Source organism: Astyanax mexicanus, chromosome 18 (assembly GCF_023375975.1).
Source record: "Astyanax mexicanus isolate ESR-SI-001 chromosome 18, AstMex3_surface, whole genome shotgun sequence".
NCBI classification, from domain to species: domain Eukaryota; kingdom Metazoa; phylum Chordata; class Actinopteri; order Characiformes; family Acestrorhamphidae; genus Astyanax; species Astyanax mexicanus.
This window is the reverse complement of record NC_064425.1, coordinates 29,764,607-29,781,362: the sequence shown is the minus strand read 5'-3', so window position 1 is coordinate 29,781,362 and position 16,756 is coordinate 29,764,607. Positions and strand designations below refer to the sequence as shown.

At 36.2% G+C, this 16,756-nt stretch overlaps 1 protein-coding gene across 2 annotated transcripts in view; it reads left to right on the top strand.

The window, feature by feature from the left end:
- The window catches only part of samsn1a (SAM domain, SH3 domain and nuclear localisation signals 1a), a 41,500-nt gene extending 28,088 nt beyond the window's left edge, over positions 1 to 13,412 (top strand). For both annotated transcript variants that reach the window (XM_049467169.1, XM_049467168.1), the window contains exons 10-16: positions 3,500 to 3,580; positions 3,775 to 3,903; positions 5,612 to 5,729; positions 6,707 to 6,858; positions 8,579 to 8,785; positions 8,898 to 9,048; positions 11,775 to 13,412. In XM_049467169.1, coding sequence (XP_049323126.1) covers positions 3,500 to 3,580; positions 3,775 to 3,903; positions 5,612 to 5,729; positions 6,707 to 6,858; positions 8,579 to 8,785; positions 8,898 to 9,048; positions 11,775 to 11,914 — 978 coding nt within the window. In that variant the 3' untranslated portion in view covers positions 11,915 to 13,412. The remainder of the gene's footprint in view (positions 1 to 3,499; positions 3,581 to 3,774; positions 3,904 to 5,611; positions 5,730 to 6,706; positions 6,859 to 8,578; positions 8,786 to 8,897; positions 9,049 to 11,774) is intronic.
- The last annotated feature ends 3,344 nt before the right edge of the window (positions 13,413 to 16,756 follow it).

Below are 16,756 nucleotides of genomic sequence, written 5' to 3'. Positions count from 1 at the left end.
GGTGGGACGGCTTTAGGAGTACAGAGGAAAATATCCCTTATTCTTAAATCTAAAACTTGACAGGTATGAGATAGGGTTAATTAAGGAAGGTTGAGACAGTTTTATTTTCTTGCCATCAGTGGACCAAAATGAAAGAAGCCAAACAAATGATTGTAATGTAGCTAAGCTCTCCAATTTTACTATATGATTTGGGTCAGTTAAACAGGTGTAGATTAAGACTTTTTTTTTTATTCAGTGTAAGACAAGATGACCATGCAACATTACATTTTCTTGGTTGGGGTACAGATTAAATGAATCATCAATTCTACACTGAAATTCACATCTGTCGAGAAATCTTAGAGGAACTCTCTCAATAACGTGACTTCTCTGCTTTGAGTCAGCCAGCACTTCCTCTATACAGAGGGCAGATTTTGTAACTTGGGCAAAAGTGAGAAAAAAAAAAAACCCACACTGGCACTTAACTACACTTATATTTTATTTCATTCATACTAATCAAACTCTTTTTTTATATATTATACAATGTAGTAAACACCGTTTCCATTATGATACTGAAAGCAGTTGCTTAGTGGCGGATTTTATGTAAGTTACTCGAAATGACTGGGAAGTGGTTGTCAAGACAGTCACAAAATGCAGACTCAAGCATTAGTGTTTTCCCCGGTGAAACTGCTTCTGTAATAGACAGAACACGTATTGGGTCACATCCTGTGTGAGGTGAGGAAGTCAGAAAGCCAGACTCATCAGCTCAGAGCCTGCAGTTAATGCCTTAGTGCTTTAGAGACGGAGGTTAAACACACCAGCTGGGATAAACAAAAAAAAAATAGACTGAAATCAGATAATAACAAAAAGTAAAGCCATGCTTCAGAGGACAGCTTCAAGTGTCTCAGACAAACCCAAAAACATCAAACCAAAGGTAAGCTGATCATTTATTACTAAAACTATAAAAAATATAATTTTATATGTTCTAAGGCATTGGTTCCACATTGGTTAGGCATTGGTTAAACTATCAAACTACTAGTTATATACATGAACATTTTTGCTACACAATTTGAACAAATAAACTGTTCCTTATACTGTGTTAATTTTTTTGATGAATGAAGAAGTTGATGGATGATGAATAGAACTTTTCCAGAATTACGTGAAATAAACTCTTTTTTACTTTGACTTCTACTGAAAGTTAAGAAGGTTTTATTTCTTTCCTGTAAAGTTGCTGTTTTGGAGATACATGTTTTTTTTTTTTGGAGCATGATGATATGCAAGCAAAGTAAAGGTAAAGGACATGGACAAAAATGCAACGTGTAATGTGAGTGTAAAAACAATAAATTAATGCTATTAAAATACATACTCCAGATTCCAATAGAATGTCATTTTTCATTTTGAAGTTTATGACATTTGGAGAAAATTAGAATTTTTTCCGACAATGAAAACATGTTTTTTGTCTCCAATGAAAGCAGTCAAAATTCTTGAGACCCAGTGATTTGGACATCCCCTGGTACTCACATGCATTTGTGTGTAACGTCTTTTGTTTTTGACACAATAAAAACCTTTATTTGGTGGTGTACCACCTTGGTGTGCTTCACGTATCACCAGTGGTACACAAACCACAGTTTAAGAACCACTGCTCTGAGGATAATCATAATGTGAATATTGGCATGTATTCTTATTGTATTGTGTTGTTGCTGCTGGATGCCTAAATTTCCTTCGGGATAAATAAAGTATCTATCTATCTATCTATCTATCTATCTATCTATCTATCTATCTATCTATCTATCTATCTATCTATCTATCTATCTATCTATCTATCTATCTATCTATCTATCTATCTATCTATCTATCTGTCAAAGGAAATTCAGCTTCAAACTGGAGTCTGGAGACTTTTTGATGGGTACCGACCTAAATTACTTAAATATGCAATATAATTAGCAATTTTACAATAGAAACTTAATCAAAATAGATTTTATTAGCATCACAAGAACACATATCAAATGCTTACATCATCATAAAACATGATTTTAGCTTTAGATTTGCCTTTGACATGTGAATATTATCTAATCTATATGTATCTCAGCAATAAGATATTTTGCACTGAAAACATAAATACCATTTAGCGCAAGAAGATTTTTTTTTTTTTTTTTTAAAGAAAGTAATTAGTGTAAGATCTTGTGAGCCAGTCTGAGTAACAAAGCTTGGTGGTTCCAGATATCTCATTGGGCGTGTTTCCACCGGCTGGTGACGAGTTCCCAAACGGTTCTGTGCTTTTCCACTGCAAAGTCAGCAAAATCAGTGCCATTCTGGCCCCACAATCTCGGCCAAAGGACTAAAATCCAATAATTCATGATGCGTTGGCAAGAGCATGCTAGCTAGTGTTTAACTTTACTCACAAGATAACGCCTCACAACAAATACAGGTATGGGTGTTTTTTAAGCTGTCCCCTGAGGGAACAGTTTATGAACATTTTGCACTCTGCGGTCCCATGACTTTTGTCACGTCAGGGTAAAATCACTACTTTTTGTATGAATGCTATTTGTATTTATTCTAATAAAGAGGATTATTATTTTTTGCACAGTACTATCTGTATAAACCAATAGGGTGTCAGAATGGTATATATTAGAATGCTTACACTTCTCATCCAACCACAATCAAATTCCCTCTATCCAGATGGAGAGATGTTTTTTTTGTGTTTTTTTTTTTTTGAGCAATGAAAGCCGGAATAAAATAAAAAGCTGAAATCAATCAGGAATAAATAATTACCATATTTTTTTTAATTAAGGCGCAATGAAATATAGGCCACACTGTCTATTTTCTGGTCTATTTTTACATATAAAGGGCCCTGGATTATAAGGGGAATTATGTGACACTAGTAAGGACACTAGTAAGGGGTGTCGCCATGTTTCCCTTCCTATTCAGCAGATCTCACCTCTGGATGGCGAGCGAGACCTGTAAAGCTAAGCTAAGTTAAGTAAAACATTTTCGAGCGCTGAATGTTAAATTGCTCTAGCAATGCTAGCTGGGTTTAGCATAATACTAATTCTGAACGCGAAAAAGCTAGTGCTTGGCAGGTAATGCTAATGCTGCTCTAGCAGTGCTAGCCGTGTTCAGCAGGCTACAGTACAGTAATACTCACCTCTAAACAGCAAAAGAGCTAGGGCTTAGCACACTTAGTGGCTAATGCTAATACTCCTCCAGTCTCTAAAAACTGCTTTATATAGCTTTGTACTTCAGTGGAGTGGCTTTACTGCTCCTTACAACCTGACTGGTAAAATTAATACATATGGCGCACATTGACAGTTTGTGAAAATGAAAGGATTTTAGGTGCACCTTATAGTGCGAAACATACAGTACTCTAGTAAAGATAACAAAAATTACTACTTAAGTAAGTTAATGAATTATTTGCATTTAATTACTTAACAATTCTGAGCTACACTGTCATACAGAGAGTGATGTTGTAATATCATTTCTCCTTTTCTCTGCAACTGACCTCTTTTTTTTTTCTCTGATTCAGCGATCCACTAGTTTCGGAAAGTTTGACGGCTTCAGGCACAACCCCTCACCTGCCAAACCCGAGGAAAATGGAACGACTGCGGTAAGAATCAGATTTAAGCTCTACCCACTCTTTTGGAGGGGAGGAAATAGGATGCTAAATTTAGGCCCAAACAAGCAGCAACTTAGAGCTATGAATTATTAACTGCTAGCATAGCTCCAGGCCTGCTGAGCGTTAGAGCAGGGCTGTTGTCCCGCGTAAATGTCAATACTTATTATGTCCTGTGCCTGCAATAGGCGGAGGGTGAATCAGGGACAGAGCACAATGACAAGCACAGTGGCTTGGGGAAGAAGATGAAGGCCATCTCACTGACTATGCGCATAAAGATGGGCAAGAAACACTGCAAATCCTTCACAGAGGACACGGTGAGTCACTGACACAAAAACCAGTCTGAACTTGTCTTGATGTGCATCAGGATTTCACCACCTCATCACCACACATCACCATCCTTCCCCATTCAGAGAGGTCTGATGTCTCAATTATGAGAACTGTCATCTTCTAATATGTTCAGTCTTTAACTGCACTCTCACACTCTTAACCTTTTAATGTCCTGACCAAGACAAAAGCAATGAAATGTTTTATATACAGCTCTGGAAAAAATTAAGAGACCACTTCAGTTTCTGAATCAGTTTCTCTGATTTTGCTATTTATAAGTATGTGTTTGATTAAAATGAACATTGTTGTTTTATTCTATAAACTATAGGCAACATTTCTCCCAAATTACAAAAGAAAAAAATAGTTTATATAATACTAAATAATAAATAATATTAAATAGCATTTATTTGCAGAAAATGAGAAATGGCTGAAATAACAAAAAAAAGAGGCAGAGCTTTCAGATCTTTTTAATCACAGTTTTCATGCATCTTGGCATGTTCTCCTCCACCAGTCTTACACACTGCTTTTGGATGACTGTATGCCTTTACTCCTGGTGCAAAGATTCAAGCAGTTCAGCTTGCTTTTACGGCTTGTAATCATCTATCTTCCTCTTGATTATATTTCAGAGGTTTTTAATTTGGTAAAATCAAAGAAACTCATCATTTTTAAATTGTCTCTTATTTTTTTCCAGAGCTGAATGTATGGGGCAATTACAAGAACTTTTCTTTTCTTGTTTTTTTTAAAATACCCAGTACCAAACAAAATGTTTGGTCTCACCTTAAATGCTGTGATTTTTATATTATTTTAAAATGTTCTGTATTGTAGATTAATATTAAAGTCATCCAAACTATGAAGAAAAACATATGGAATTATTTAATAAACAAAAACTGTTAAATAAACCAGAATATTTTTTATATTTAGATTAGATTTTAGATGACAGCTTTGCACAACTGGAATGGTTTTCAGTTAGCATCAGTAGTAAAGTTGTGAAGAGGTAGATTTGGTATGCAGTGAATAGCTCTATTTGAGTGATGTTCTAATTTAATTCTAACTACAACAATATTTATTCAACTAAACAAAGAAAAATAAATTCTTTGCTAATTTGCTGAAGTCATTTGCTGAGATGTGAAATTGTTTAGTGTTCAATTTTTAAATCAATTTAAAAAAAATAGTTTTGTAATAGCTTTTTCTTTAAAAAGCAAGACAAACATTTAAGTTATTTAATTTATGCAATGATAAACAAAAATAGCCAAATTAATGCAAACTTGCATCTATACTATAAAGCCACCCAGGACTGATCTGTGGTCAGTGGAACTGCGTCCTCTAGAAATGTTTTATTAAATACTTTTAAGATGATTTCGGGAGTTAAGGAATAGATGGGTTCAGAGGTGAACATCCAACACTCTGACCTCACTAATGATCTTGTCACTGCATGCAATCAAATCCTCACAATAAAATCTATTAGAAGCCTTTTCTGTAGGACAGTAGAGACAGTTACTCCAACAAAAGCATTTTTTTTAAATAAGCTCTTATTGATTTTCAAGTAAGCAGGTACTTCTGACTGTATTGTGTGTGTGTGGTTAATAATGAGGGGATAATTTGGAACTGCAGTTCAGTGAAAAACGGATGCACAACGTGTAAAACCGCACACATCAGCCTGTGGTTTAGGTTTCTCATTCAGTGCTCTTCCTGGTGCAGGGTGATGACACAGACAGAGAAGCGGAGGCCAAAGCAGAGACCAGCAACCCAGCAACCAAAGCATCCCACAGAACCAGCAATTCATTAGAAAGCCTCCAGAGTGGACAGAGCTCTTCCAGTAAGCACACGCACATACACACACACGTCATAAAAAACAGCCTCATTACTGACGACAGGAAGGAGAGAACATCACACTCACTATTAGGGTTGTGCCTATGGACGAAACCATCGTCATTTATGACCCACCATCGATGGATGGTAACCATCGCGATGCCACGCCCACTTTTTTGTTTTTCCAGAAACATGCACTGACCTTCTTTAGGTCTCCTTCACCTAAAACTTTAGCAGGGATTGTACGGAAAAAGATCAAATCAGGAAAAGCGTTAAAATGGTTTTAATATAACAGTTTAACAGCTGGATCAAACAGTTATAAGGATTTAGCGTCAGTCATAAGGAAAGCACATGCGGCATTGCGATAAAAAAAAAAAACAATTTAATAAATAAGGTCCTATCAAGTGTAGTAAAATGTATGGTATTAAATGGTATAAATTCACATATTTATTGATATTTAATCAAGAGAAATCAGGCAAAATGCGCCGCGCTGCGCTCTCTTTCTCTTTCGCAGCGCGGAGCTGAATTCAGCGCAAGGCTACAAATAATATAACAACTCAGTTTAGTTAAATAAATTAAGATGAGTGAGAACCTGTAAATTTAATTAAATATTGTCAAATATAAAGGATAGGTTGAGGGTTTCGTGAGCTGTTTCAATTATTTGAAACTGAAACTAACTGAAACTGATATTATTCTGCGCACTATTAGAAATCCTTTGATTGTGTTTTTTATGTATCATATTTTTTTAATCTTTTTAAAGTGTCCTATTTTTCCTTTTTTACGTATATATTTTATTCGTCTATAGTACATGTCAGTTTTTATTTCTCATTTCTAATCTAACTTTCTAACACCAACCCCTCCCCCCAAAAACGATATCATCGTTCATCGCGATGTTTCACTGTAAACATCGTCATCTGCCAATTAAGGAGACATCGCCCAACCCTACTCACTATATTCACTATGTGTTCTGCTCTACTGGTTCAGGTGGAGTGACCAGCAGTTCAGACGTGTCCAGTAACAGGGACAGCCTGAGGCTGGAGGAGGAGGTGCCCTACGCCGGCCAGTTCTGCGGGCGAGCCAAGGTGCACACGGACTTTGTGCCAAGTCCATACGACACGGACTCCCTTAAACTCAAGGTCGGCGTTCCATCTGCTTTATTTATACTGACCTTCATCTCTGACTTTGTGAGGCAGATGAAGTCCTTATGTTGTTGCTACTGTAATAAATCTAATTAAACTGACTTGTGTGAATAGTGGAGAAGAGGTGGGTACTCTACAACAGTGAGAATAGCAGAGGGAGGGGCGTGTAAAAATAATATGCATGTGTGGGACATTGAGAAACAGTGTGGAAAAGGTGTTGTAGGTCAGTTTGAACGTAGAAAAGATTCTGAAACAGTGTAAATTGGGAGAAATACTCTGGACCACTCAAAAGTGGTAACTGTGATTTGTAAATTAATACTGAAGTAATACAGACTCTAAGGGAACACATAAGAAAATAAACTTAAAAGGGATAAAACAAACAAAATACTCTGTAAGGCATTTAGGTGCTCTTATCTGTGGTGGTTATCTTGCAGTTTTTGAGGCTGGTAACTCTGAATAACTAATCCTGAGAAACAGAGGTGACTATTGTTCTTCCTTTCCTGGGGCGGTCCTGATGAGTGCCAGTTTCATCAGAATATTTTTGATGATCTTTGTGACTGCACTTAAAGATACTTACAAAGTTTTTGGAATTTTTCGGATTGACAGACCTTCATTTCTTAAAGTATTTTTTGTTCTTTACGTACCTTAAAAATGACCTTTTAACTACATTTCCCAGTTGTTTTAATGAGTGAAATCTGTACAGAATGATGTTAAAAAACAATGCAGCACAGAAGAAACATAGGACTCCAAATTATTAGAACACAAACAATGCAAACGATGATCCACAGGCCTAGTGTAGCCTGTGTGTAGCCTATTAGTATAGAGCACATACAGCACTGCAGGTCAAGTGTAATATGGGAGTAATGTGGGGGAGGCCAGTGCTGCGTGTTTATAACATTCTAACTTGGGCAACTTTTTTTTACGATCACACTGCGACTTGTTACTTTGCTATTTTGTGATTATCACATCAAAGCTTTATAAAACAAACTAACAAACATTCTGCAACAGTGTGAATGGGACTTTGCTATTTTTGTACAGGGAAAATGGGTATTCTATACAAATAGAGAATAACAAATTGAGTTATTCTAAATCCTTACCATGGGGGTATTCCCAATGTAAATGCTAAACACATCACTAATAAATAATGTAAACTGGTGCAGAAAAAAATTGACATGGGAAAACATAAGTAATGACAATATAATTAAGCAACAATACACTCAAGGTTTGTGCCATAACATGTAATACTTGCAATATTTGCCAATATTACACATTAAAGCATGAACCTCGAGTGTATTATTGCAATTTTACCACAGTTCCATTATCACTGTTTATTAAAAGATTTTATGTTAAAGAGGATGAGAAAATATGATCTGTTTAGTTATAAACACTCCGAGTTAAAATAGTTCCATTGCTGCTCTGTTTGTAGCTGCTCTGTTTGGTTTGTAAGCGCTGCATTGTTGTTAGGTTACTTAAAAAAAAGCGTGAATAGTGTGAATAGGAACATTTTATAAACAGGGCATTTTAGAACAGCTTAAATAAGGAAAAAGTCTAAAGGAGTGTGAATTAATGGGGGGCAGGGGAGGCATTTAAAAACAGTAGAAATGAGGACCCAGATTGTAAAACACAATGACACATTCTAGGGAGTTTTCTAGAGCCATGAGAATCATTGTTTCTCACATTTCAGTGACTCTTTACAACAGTATGTTGTTCATTTCAGGTCGGGGACATCATCGACATCATAAGCAAACCCCCTATGGGAATATGGACTGGCATGCTGAACAATAAAGTGGGAAATTTCAAGTTTATCTATGTGGATATGCTGGTTGAGAAAGAAGAGGAGGCTCCTAAGATTAGGCCTCAGAGACTGTCCAAACGGCCCCGACCCAAAACTCTGCTGGAGTTACTGGAGAGGCTGCACTTGGAGGTAAAAAATTCCAAATACCAACAAGCACCTTCAGAAACAGCCATTCACAGAGACACACACACATACAGTTTATTCTCTGCGGAGTTACAATTTGTCCAACATCTTCCCTCAGGCATATGCTTCTACACTGCTCCTGAACGGCTATCAGACGGTGGATGACCTGAAGCACTTGCAGGAGAGGCATTTGATTGAACTGAATGTGACTGATCCGGAGCACAGGCGCAGGCTGCTGGCTGCTTCAGAAGTCATCTACGATATAGGCAGTGAGTATCAAAGCTGTCAAAACTGCTTTCAGCCTGGTTCCAGACACTACAGTGAGCAAGCCATACTTTCAGCTTTAGCCACACCCACACCCTCTAACATCACTAACTAAAAACAAAGCAGCCGTGTTGACAAAAATACACCATCAGTATTTATCAGTTTTGGGCAATCTAGTATGGGGCTTAATAAAGGAAGTGGCCACTGTGTTTTTAACAAGCTGGCTCAGGACCGGATACAGTGCAATATTTAGTACATAGATAACACAAGCAGCCACCATCATTTTTAGGCACCTTTATACTCTGTGGCTTGCAAAAGTATTCAGATCTCTTGACCGTTTTCACATTTTGTCACCTTACATCCACAACAGTAATGTATTTTATTGAGATTTTAAGTGGTAATCCAACGTAAAGTAGCACATAATTGTGAAGTAGAATAAAAGAATGAAGTTACATATATATAGAGAGAGGCTTTCTAGAAACCCAAGAACGCCTTACAATTTACATGTTTTTACCTACAACCAATCATACTCAGCACTCATCCACACACCAGTGAGAAGCGGCAGCCAATAGCGCACAGCGTACTCTCAACCAGAAACAACCGTCCACTTGGACACTTTACCCTGGACAGAGTGCCAATCCATGTCACAGTCATACATACATTTTATACGCATACAATCCTATACAATACACACACCTATACATACATACCCACACAGACACAGGGAGAACGTGTTAGGGACTTGAACCCAAGGTCCCAGTGCCGGGAGGCAAACTTGCCAACCACTAAGCCATCGTGCTGCAACAGAATGAAAATAATACATGGTTTTCAGAATTTTAAGGAAAACATTATCTGAAAAGTGTGATGCACAAAAATAGCCACCTATTGCTGCAATTCCAGCTGCAAGTCTTTTAGGGTTTGTCTCTACCAGCTTTGTGCATCTAGAGACTGAGATTTTTGCAAAACAGCTCAAGCTCAGCCAGGTTTGGTGCAAAGCGTCTGTCAACAGCAATTTTCATGTCTTGCTCTAGAAGCTCAATAGGATTTAGGTCAATACTGGGTCCTTCTAACACATGAATATTCTTTGATCTAAACCATTCCACTGTAGCTCTGGCTGTATGTTTAGGGTCATTGTCTTGCTGGAAGGCGAATCTCCTTCCCAGTCTCAAGTCTTTTACAGCCTTCAACAGGTTTTCTTCCAGGATTGCCCTGTGTTATTTGGCTCCATCCATCTTCCAATTAACTGATCAGCTTCCCTGTCCCTGCTGAAGAAAAGCATGTTCAGAGTGATGAACAGCGTTACTTTTCTGCCACACATAGCACTTTGCATTTAGACCAAAACGTTCAACTTTGGTCTCATCTGACCACAGAACCTTCTACCACATGTTTGCTGTTTTCCCTACAAGGCTTGTGGCAAAAACTGCAAATGACACTTCTTATATCATTCTTTTAATAATGTTTTTTTTTGGTTACCACTCTTCCATAAAGGCCACAATATTTGTGGAGTGCAAGACTTATTGTTGTCCTGTGGACAAAATCTCCCATCTAAGCTGTTGATTTCTGCAGCTCCTCCAGAGTGACCATGGGCATCTTGCCTGCTTCTCTGACTAGCACTTTCCTAGCGTGATATTTCAGTTTGGGTGTACAGCCATGTTTTTGTAGCCATGCAATAGAAGAATACTTTTTTTAATCTCTGATCTGTCTGGTGAGATCCTTGGTCTTCAGGATGCCTGTTGTTGTTGCTGTGGTATCTAACAAACCATTGAGGCCATTGATGATGAACAGCTGTATTGCGAAAGAGAGAAGGAAAAGAGAGAGAGCTGTGGAAAAAAAATGAAGAGACCACTTCAGTTTCTGAATTAGTTTATCTGATTTTGCTATTTATAGGTATATGTTTGAGTAAAACGAGCATTGCTGTTTTATTCTGTAAACTACGGACAACATTTCTCCCAAATTCCAAAAAACAATTTTTGTCATTTAGACCATTTTTTTGGAGGAAATGAGAATGGCTGAAATAACAAAAAAGATGCAGAGCTTTCAGACCTCAAATACTGCAAAGAAAACAAGTTCATATTCATAAAAGTTCAGAAATTAGTATTTGGTGGAATAACCCTGTTTTTAATCACAGTTTTCATGCATCTTGGCATGTTCTCCTCCACCAGTCTTGCACACTTCTTTTGGATAACTTTATGCCGCTCCTGATGCAAAAATGCAAGCAGTTCAGTTTGGTTTGATGGCTTGTGATCATCCATCTTCCTCTTAATTTTTTCCAGAGCTGTGCATATGGCTATACTACAACTTAGGTTATTTGCAGCCCCTTCATAACAATATAGCTATAGGATTTACAGATGCATCTTGATTTTTTGATACAATGCACAGTTTTGGTCTAGAAGGATAACAGCATAGCAACTGAAAACACACACACACACACTTTACAGTAATCCCTACAACATGAAAGTCAAGCAGGCTGCGGAGTGTTAGCGTGAATGCAGGTCAGGATTAATGGCTGCATGAATGTGAGTTCATTGTGAACAGGTGGTGCATGGCTGGGGCTGTTCTGGCTTTGACCTGCAACATGCAGTTAATAAGCAGCAAGAGCTGCAGTCATTTAATTAACGGTAACTCCATTAGGGTTGCAGGCATAACCCAAACCTGCTTTGCTTGCCTGAGATGTGATTAAGCAGCAGGAGTGCAGATCAAAGCCCTAACCTCACTCTGCTGTGCCCCACAGGAGACGACCTGGTGGAGACGAAGGGCGAAGAGGAGGACGAAGAGGGCAACGACTGTCCCAGAGACTCGGGTTGCTTCATCCCGGCAGAGTGTGCCGACAGCGGTAGAGAGGACACAGAAACCCACTCGCCCGCTGTCTAACGTCTGCTTCCTGTAATAAAGAAAAAGCACACACGCACACATTATGTCGCAATGAGAGTTGAGCAACATGGTCAAACTACGTCTGGAAACTCAACCTCTAGTTGTTATATGTGTAGATTTTTTATTTTGTCATAAAGGCCGAGCTACTGTATATTCCAAAATACATATATAAATCTCTAAATCAAGTTCAAAATGTCCAGATATGTCCGAATATCTGCTTTCTCACATATTTATTCTCTTCTCTTTCTTACTTTCTTTCTTTCTTTCTTCACAACAATACACATTTTGGTACCACTTTAAAATAAGACTACCTTTATAAAGGGTTTATAAATGGTTTATAATTAGTTTATTAATGGATACTAATTAGGTTGTAAATCCCTTAAAAATCATTGATAACACATACATACGTATATACATATGTAAATAGTGAACTCACAGCCATCTATATTGTTGCCCTTTCTACATACGTGTTATAACCAGAGGTGGAAAAAGTACAGAAAAATTGTAATTAAGTAAAAGTACCTTTACTTTGCTAAAATTCTACTCAGGTAAAAGTAAAAGTACCCATCTAAAAATCTACTCGAGTAAAAGTAAAAATGTACTCAATTTAAAATATACTTTGAGTAAAAGTTACATAGTTACTTTTAATTATTTGATGTAAAAAAAAAAGTAAAACAAATCACAAGTTAAATAGTTTTTAATGAACTATTATTTCACATAATAATTTGGACCTTTCAGGCAGCATTTGTTCAGACCACCCCATAAAACAAGAGGCATAGGTTTCTATGATCCATTATTTTTAATACAGTTTAAAAATACAGTTTATAGTCACCTATATGACCATAACTTTTGTTATGGTCATATAGGTGACTATAAACTGTATTTTTACAGTTTTACAGTTAATGGTTATATTTTAACTTGCAATTGCTATGCTTTAACTGCTATTTACATGTTTTTTTTTTTACATTTAAGCAGATTGTTTAATGATAAAAATACTTACAACCACATGTTTTCTCAGGTTCAATATGGAAGTTTTGAAAGCTGAAAGCTCTGTTCGGCGGGGCACATTTTGTATTGCATGGGGACGGGAGTTTTCCAATGTAGCAAAGTAGATTACTTATGTCAAAATGTACTTGAGTAAAAGTAAAATTACTTATTTTAAACACTACTTAAAAAATTACAAATTACTCATAAAATCTACTCAATTACAGTAACTTGAGAAAATGTAATTCATTACTTTCTGGTTATAACTGAGTATTAATGATTTTTAAGGCATTCACAACCTAATTAGTAACCATTGATAAACTAATTATAAACCATTTATAAACCCTTTATAAAGGTAGTCTTATTTTAAAGTGGTACCCACATTTTGTGTATTAAGTGAGTATTTGAGTGTTTGTGTGTAAATGGATTTCCTCAGTAAACTGCTAATTACTATATTCCTACTGTACATGTATATACCTCCTTATGTAACATTTAATAAATTATTTATCTTTGACTTTGTGGTCGTCATTTGTTTATTTCTGATTATTTACAGCGCTGTGAAAATGTATCCTGCCCCCTACAGACTGCTTTTGTTTTTTCATTTTATCATACTTAACTTTTTCTGATTAACCCTTGGTGGCAACAACTGGAAACAAGCGTTTGCAATAACTGACACTCAGTTTTTCACATCTCTACGGAGGACTTTTGGTCTGCTTTTCTTTGCAGAATTGTAGGGCTGAAACGATTAGTCGACATAATCGACAACGTCGACTACAAAAAACTGTCGACGAGGAATTTCATTGTCGACGCGTCGGTATTTTTGCAATGCACTGAAGGAACTATAGGGGGCAGTATCCCTTACGCTGCCTACAACGAGTGCGGTCAGTGCTAACAAAGAAGAGCAGCTTGAATGATGGCGCAGCATGAAGACGGAGAGGCAGCGAAAGCGAGACCTAAACTTTCCAAAGTTTGGGGACATTTCAGCTAAAATAAAGAAAAAAAAACAAGTTGAATGCAGACACTGCAAAGCAGAGTTATCATTTCACGGCAGCACCACGGTGATGCATGAGCATCTAAAACGCAAGCACCCTGGAGCTCTGAGTTCAAGCGCTAGTTCGGACGGGTAAGTTTTTACATTGCTTCGTGTTTAAGCCAACGAACCTAGCTAATGTTTGTAGTTAGTTTACCTGTCAGAAAACTTCTAAAAGAGCGCTATTTTTCAGGATTGTTAGCTGTCTAACGTATTACGTTATTCATATGAGTTAGCTATGTATTTAACATTTTACTCGTGCAAAAAGAATTCATTCTGTTAAATAATGAGCCTCTTTTACTTGGTTGGTTGCTAGCTTAGCTTAGCTAGTCTGTGTCGAAACTCAATAATTCAGTGAAGGTATTTAAGCTGTCATGTTTAGTTGGCATAGCCAGTACTCTATTTGTGATACATAGCGTTCAGCTTTTTTTTCTTTAGTAGAGGCATTATTTGAACATTTATATTGAATATTCCAGAATATTTTTTCTTTCTTTCTTTTTTTCATACTTTGTCACTTGTTGCTTATTGTATTGTACAGGTATATTGTATTGCCTTTTTGTACTTAAATGTCACAAACTTATATAGTAGAGTGGTGAAAACCTATTTTGAGTTACACATTTGCACATTATCTTAATTTAAAACACATGGTGCACTTTTATTTTGTATTACCTAATTTAAATTTATTTTATTTATTTTTTTATTGTGACATTAATAGTGCATGTTAATGTTTCAAATAAATTTGATTAAGCTATCAAGCTTTAGTTTCATATTCATGTTTAAGGGCGCCTTATTTTGATTTGATATTGGAAATAAATAACAACAAAGATGCTATCTGATGGTATGACAAATAATCGTGACTAATCGACTAATCGAAAAAAATAATCAACAGATTAGTCGACTACTAAAATAGTCGTTAGTTGCAGCCCTACAGAATTGTTTTAATCTGAGCTTAAGGTCAAAAACTGAGTTTATTTTGTCCGACTGGTGTCTGCACCCTTACCACATGATGGTTACATCCATCGTTATAATCTCGTGAGAGTGAGACGGCTGCAGGCTTTACAGGCAGTTCCTGCAGTTGCTTTTGATTTTGAGCTGCGTGAGCCGAGAGACAGAGCTTAATCCCTGTTGGCTAGAAATTAGGGGTGAGCAATATTATATCGTATACAATATATCGTGACACAGAAATATCATGATATTAAAAATCCATATCGTGATAATAGAGATGTTCTGTCTTAAAAATAGTCTATTATTCACTGTGAAACTGTAAGTGAATGTATTGTTTAATTGTTTTGGTTTGCAGTTTATATGCATGCACTAAATATTCTGCAATATTTTTTGCTGCATTATATTATTTTATGCTATATTATTTATTTTGCCACATTATGATTATTCTATTATACTATTATACTATATTCCTGAAATTAACTAATTATTTCTGTTTTCCTATATCACCAAGTATATCGTTATCGCAAAAATACCCTGAAATATCGTGATATTATTTTAGAGCCATATCGCCCACCCCTACTAGAAACCCCCCAAAAAACACCTTTGATGCTGTTTCTGTTCTTTCTAAAATATAAACATATAATACAAATCTCTCTTCAACTGAATAATGCAAATTATAATTACACTTATATCCTTGTGTCATTGTTAAAATTCCTTTTAAATTCCATTTAAATTCCTTTTATATCCTTTTTTTTATTCTTTGTAAAACTATTGTTTTGTTGTTTTTAAAACTGCAAACAAGAAAGTTTGTTTTATTGGCATTATTATTATTACTATTATTATTATTTTTATTATTATCATTGATGTTGTTATAAAAGGGGGAAATGCAGACCTAAATTAATATCGTCGCTGTCCAATGAAAAGCAAGTATCTCCAAAACAGCAACTTTACAGGAAAGAGGAAAAAAAAAACTTCTAAACTTTAAATGGAAGTCAATGTAAACAGAGTTTATTTTAGGTCATTTTTAAGTATTTCTATTGGTCCATTCATCAAGAAATTGTGGCACCGTGTAAAAGATAGTTTGTCTGTTCCAATTATGTAGTAAACTAAAAATAGGCAAATATGGAGATACTTGTTTTTCATTGAACAGCGACGATATATGTTCATATTAATAAATACTACCATTTAAATACTAGGCCAGGTAGGTTTAAAAGGAATATTGAATTGTTTTGATATAATATAATTTCCTCTCATATAAAAATACACAGTACTCAGTGCCTATCATTTAGAATTTCTCCTATTAGTAAACTAGCTGTTATCCATAGCTGTTATTTTTGCTCATATCCATTCCATGCAGTTTAATGCTATAATATCAGAGGAAGTTCTACTTTTATAAGAGCCACATCGGAAGATCTGCTGTAGTTCTGCTGCAGATGGAGACTGTCTGACCTGACTTCTCTCTACCTCCACCCGGTATGGAGTCAAATTGGCGTCTTTAATGCTAAAGAGAAAAGAAAAAAAAATCACGGAAAAATCTCCAGAAGTTGCAAACATAATTTGATATTGCAAACAAAGAACAAAATATAAATTAAAATCCTTCATCTACATCCACTGTTAAAATCCTCCATCTACATCCACTGTTAAAATCCTCCATCTACATCCACTGTTAAAATCCTCCATCTACATCCACTGTTAAAATCCCCATCTACATCCACTGTTAAAATCCTCCATCTACATCCACTGTTAAAATCCCCATCTACATCCACTGTTAAAATCCCCATCTACATCCACTGTTAAAATCCTCCATCTACATCCACTGTTAAAATCCTCCATCTACATCCACTGTTAAAATCCCCATCTACATCCACTGTTAAAATCCTCCA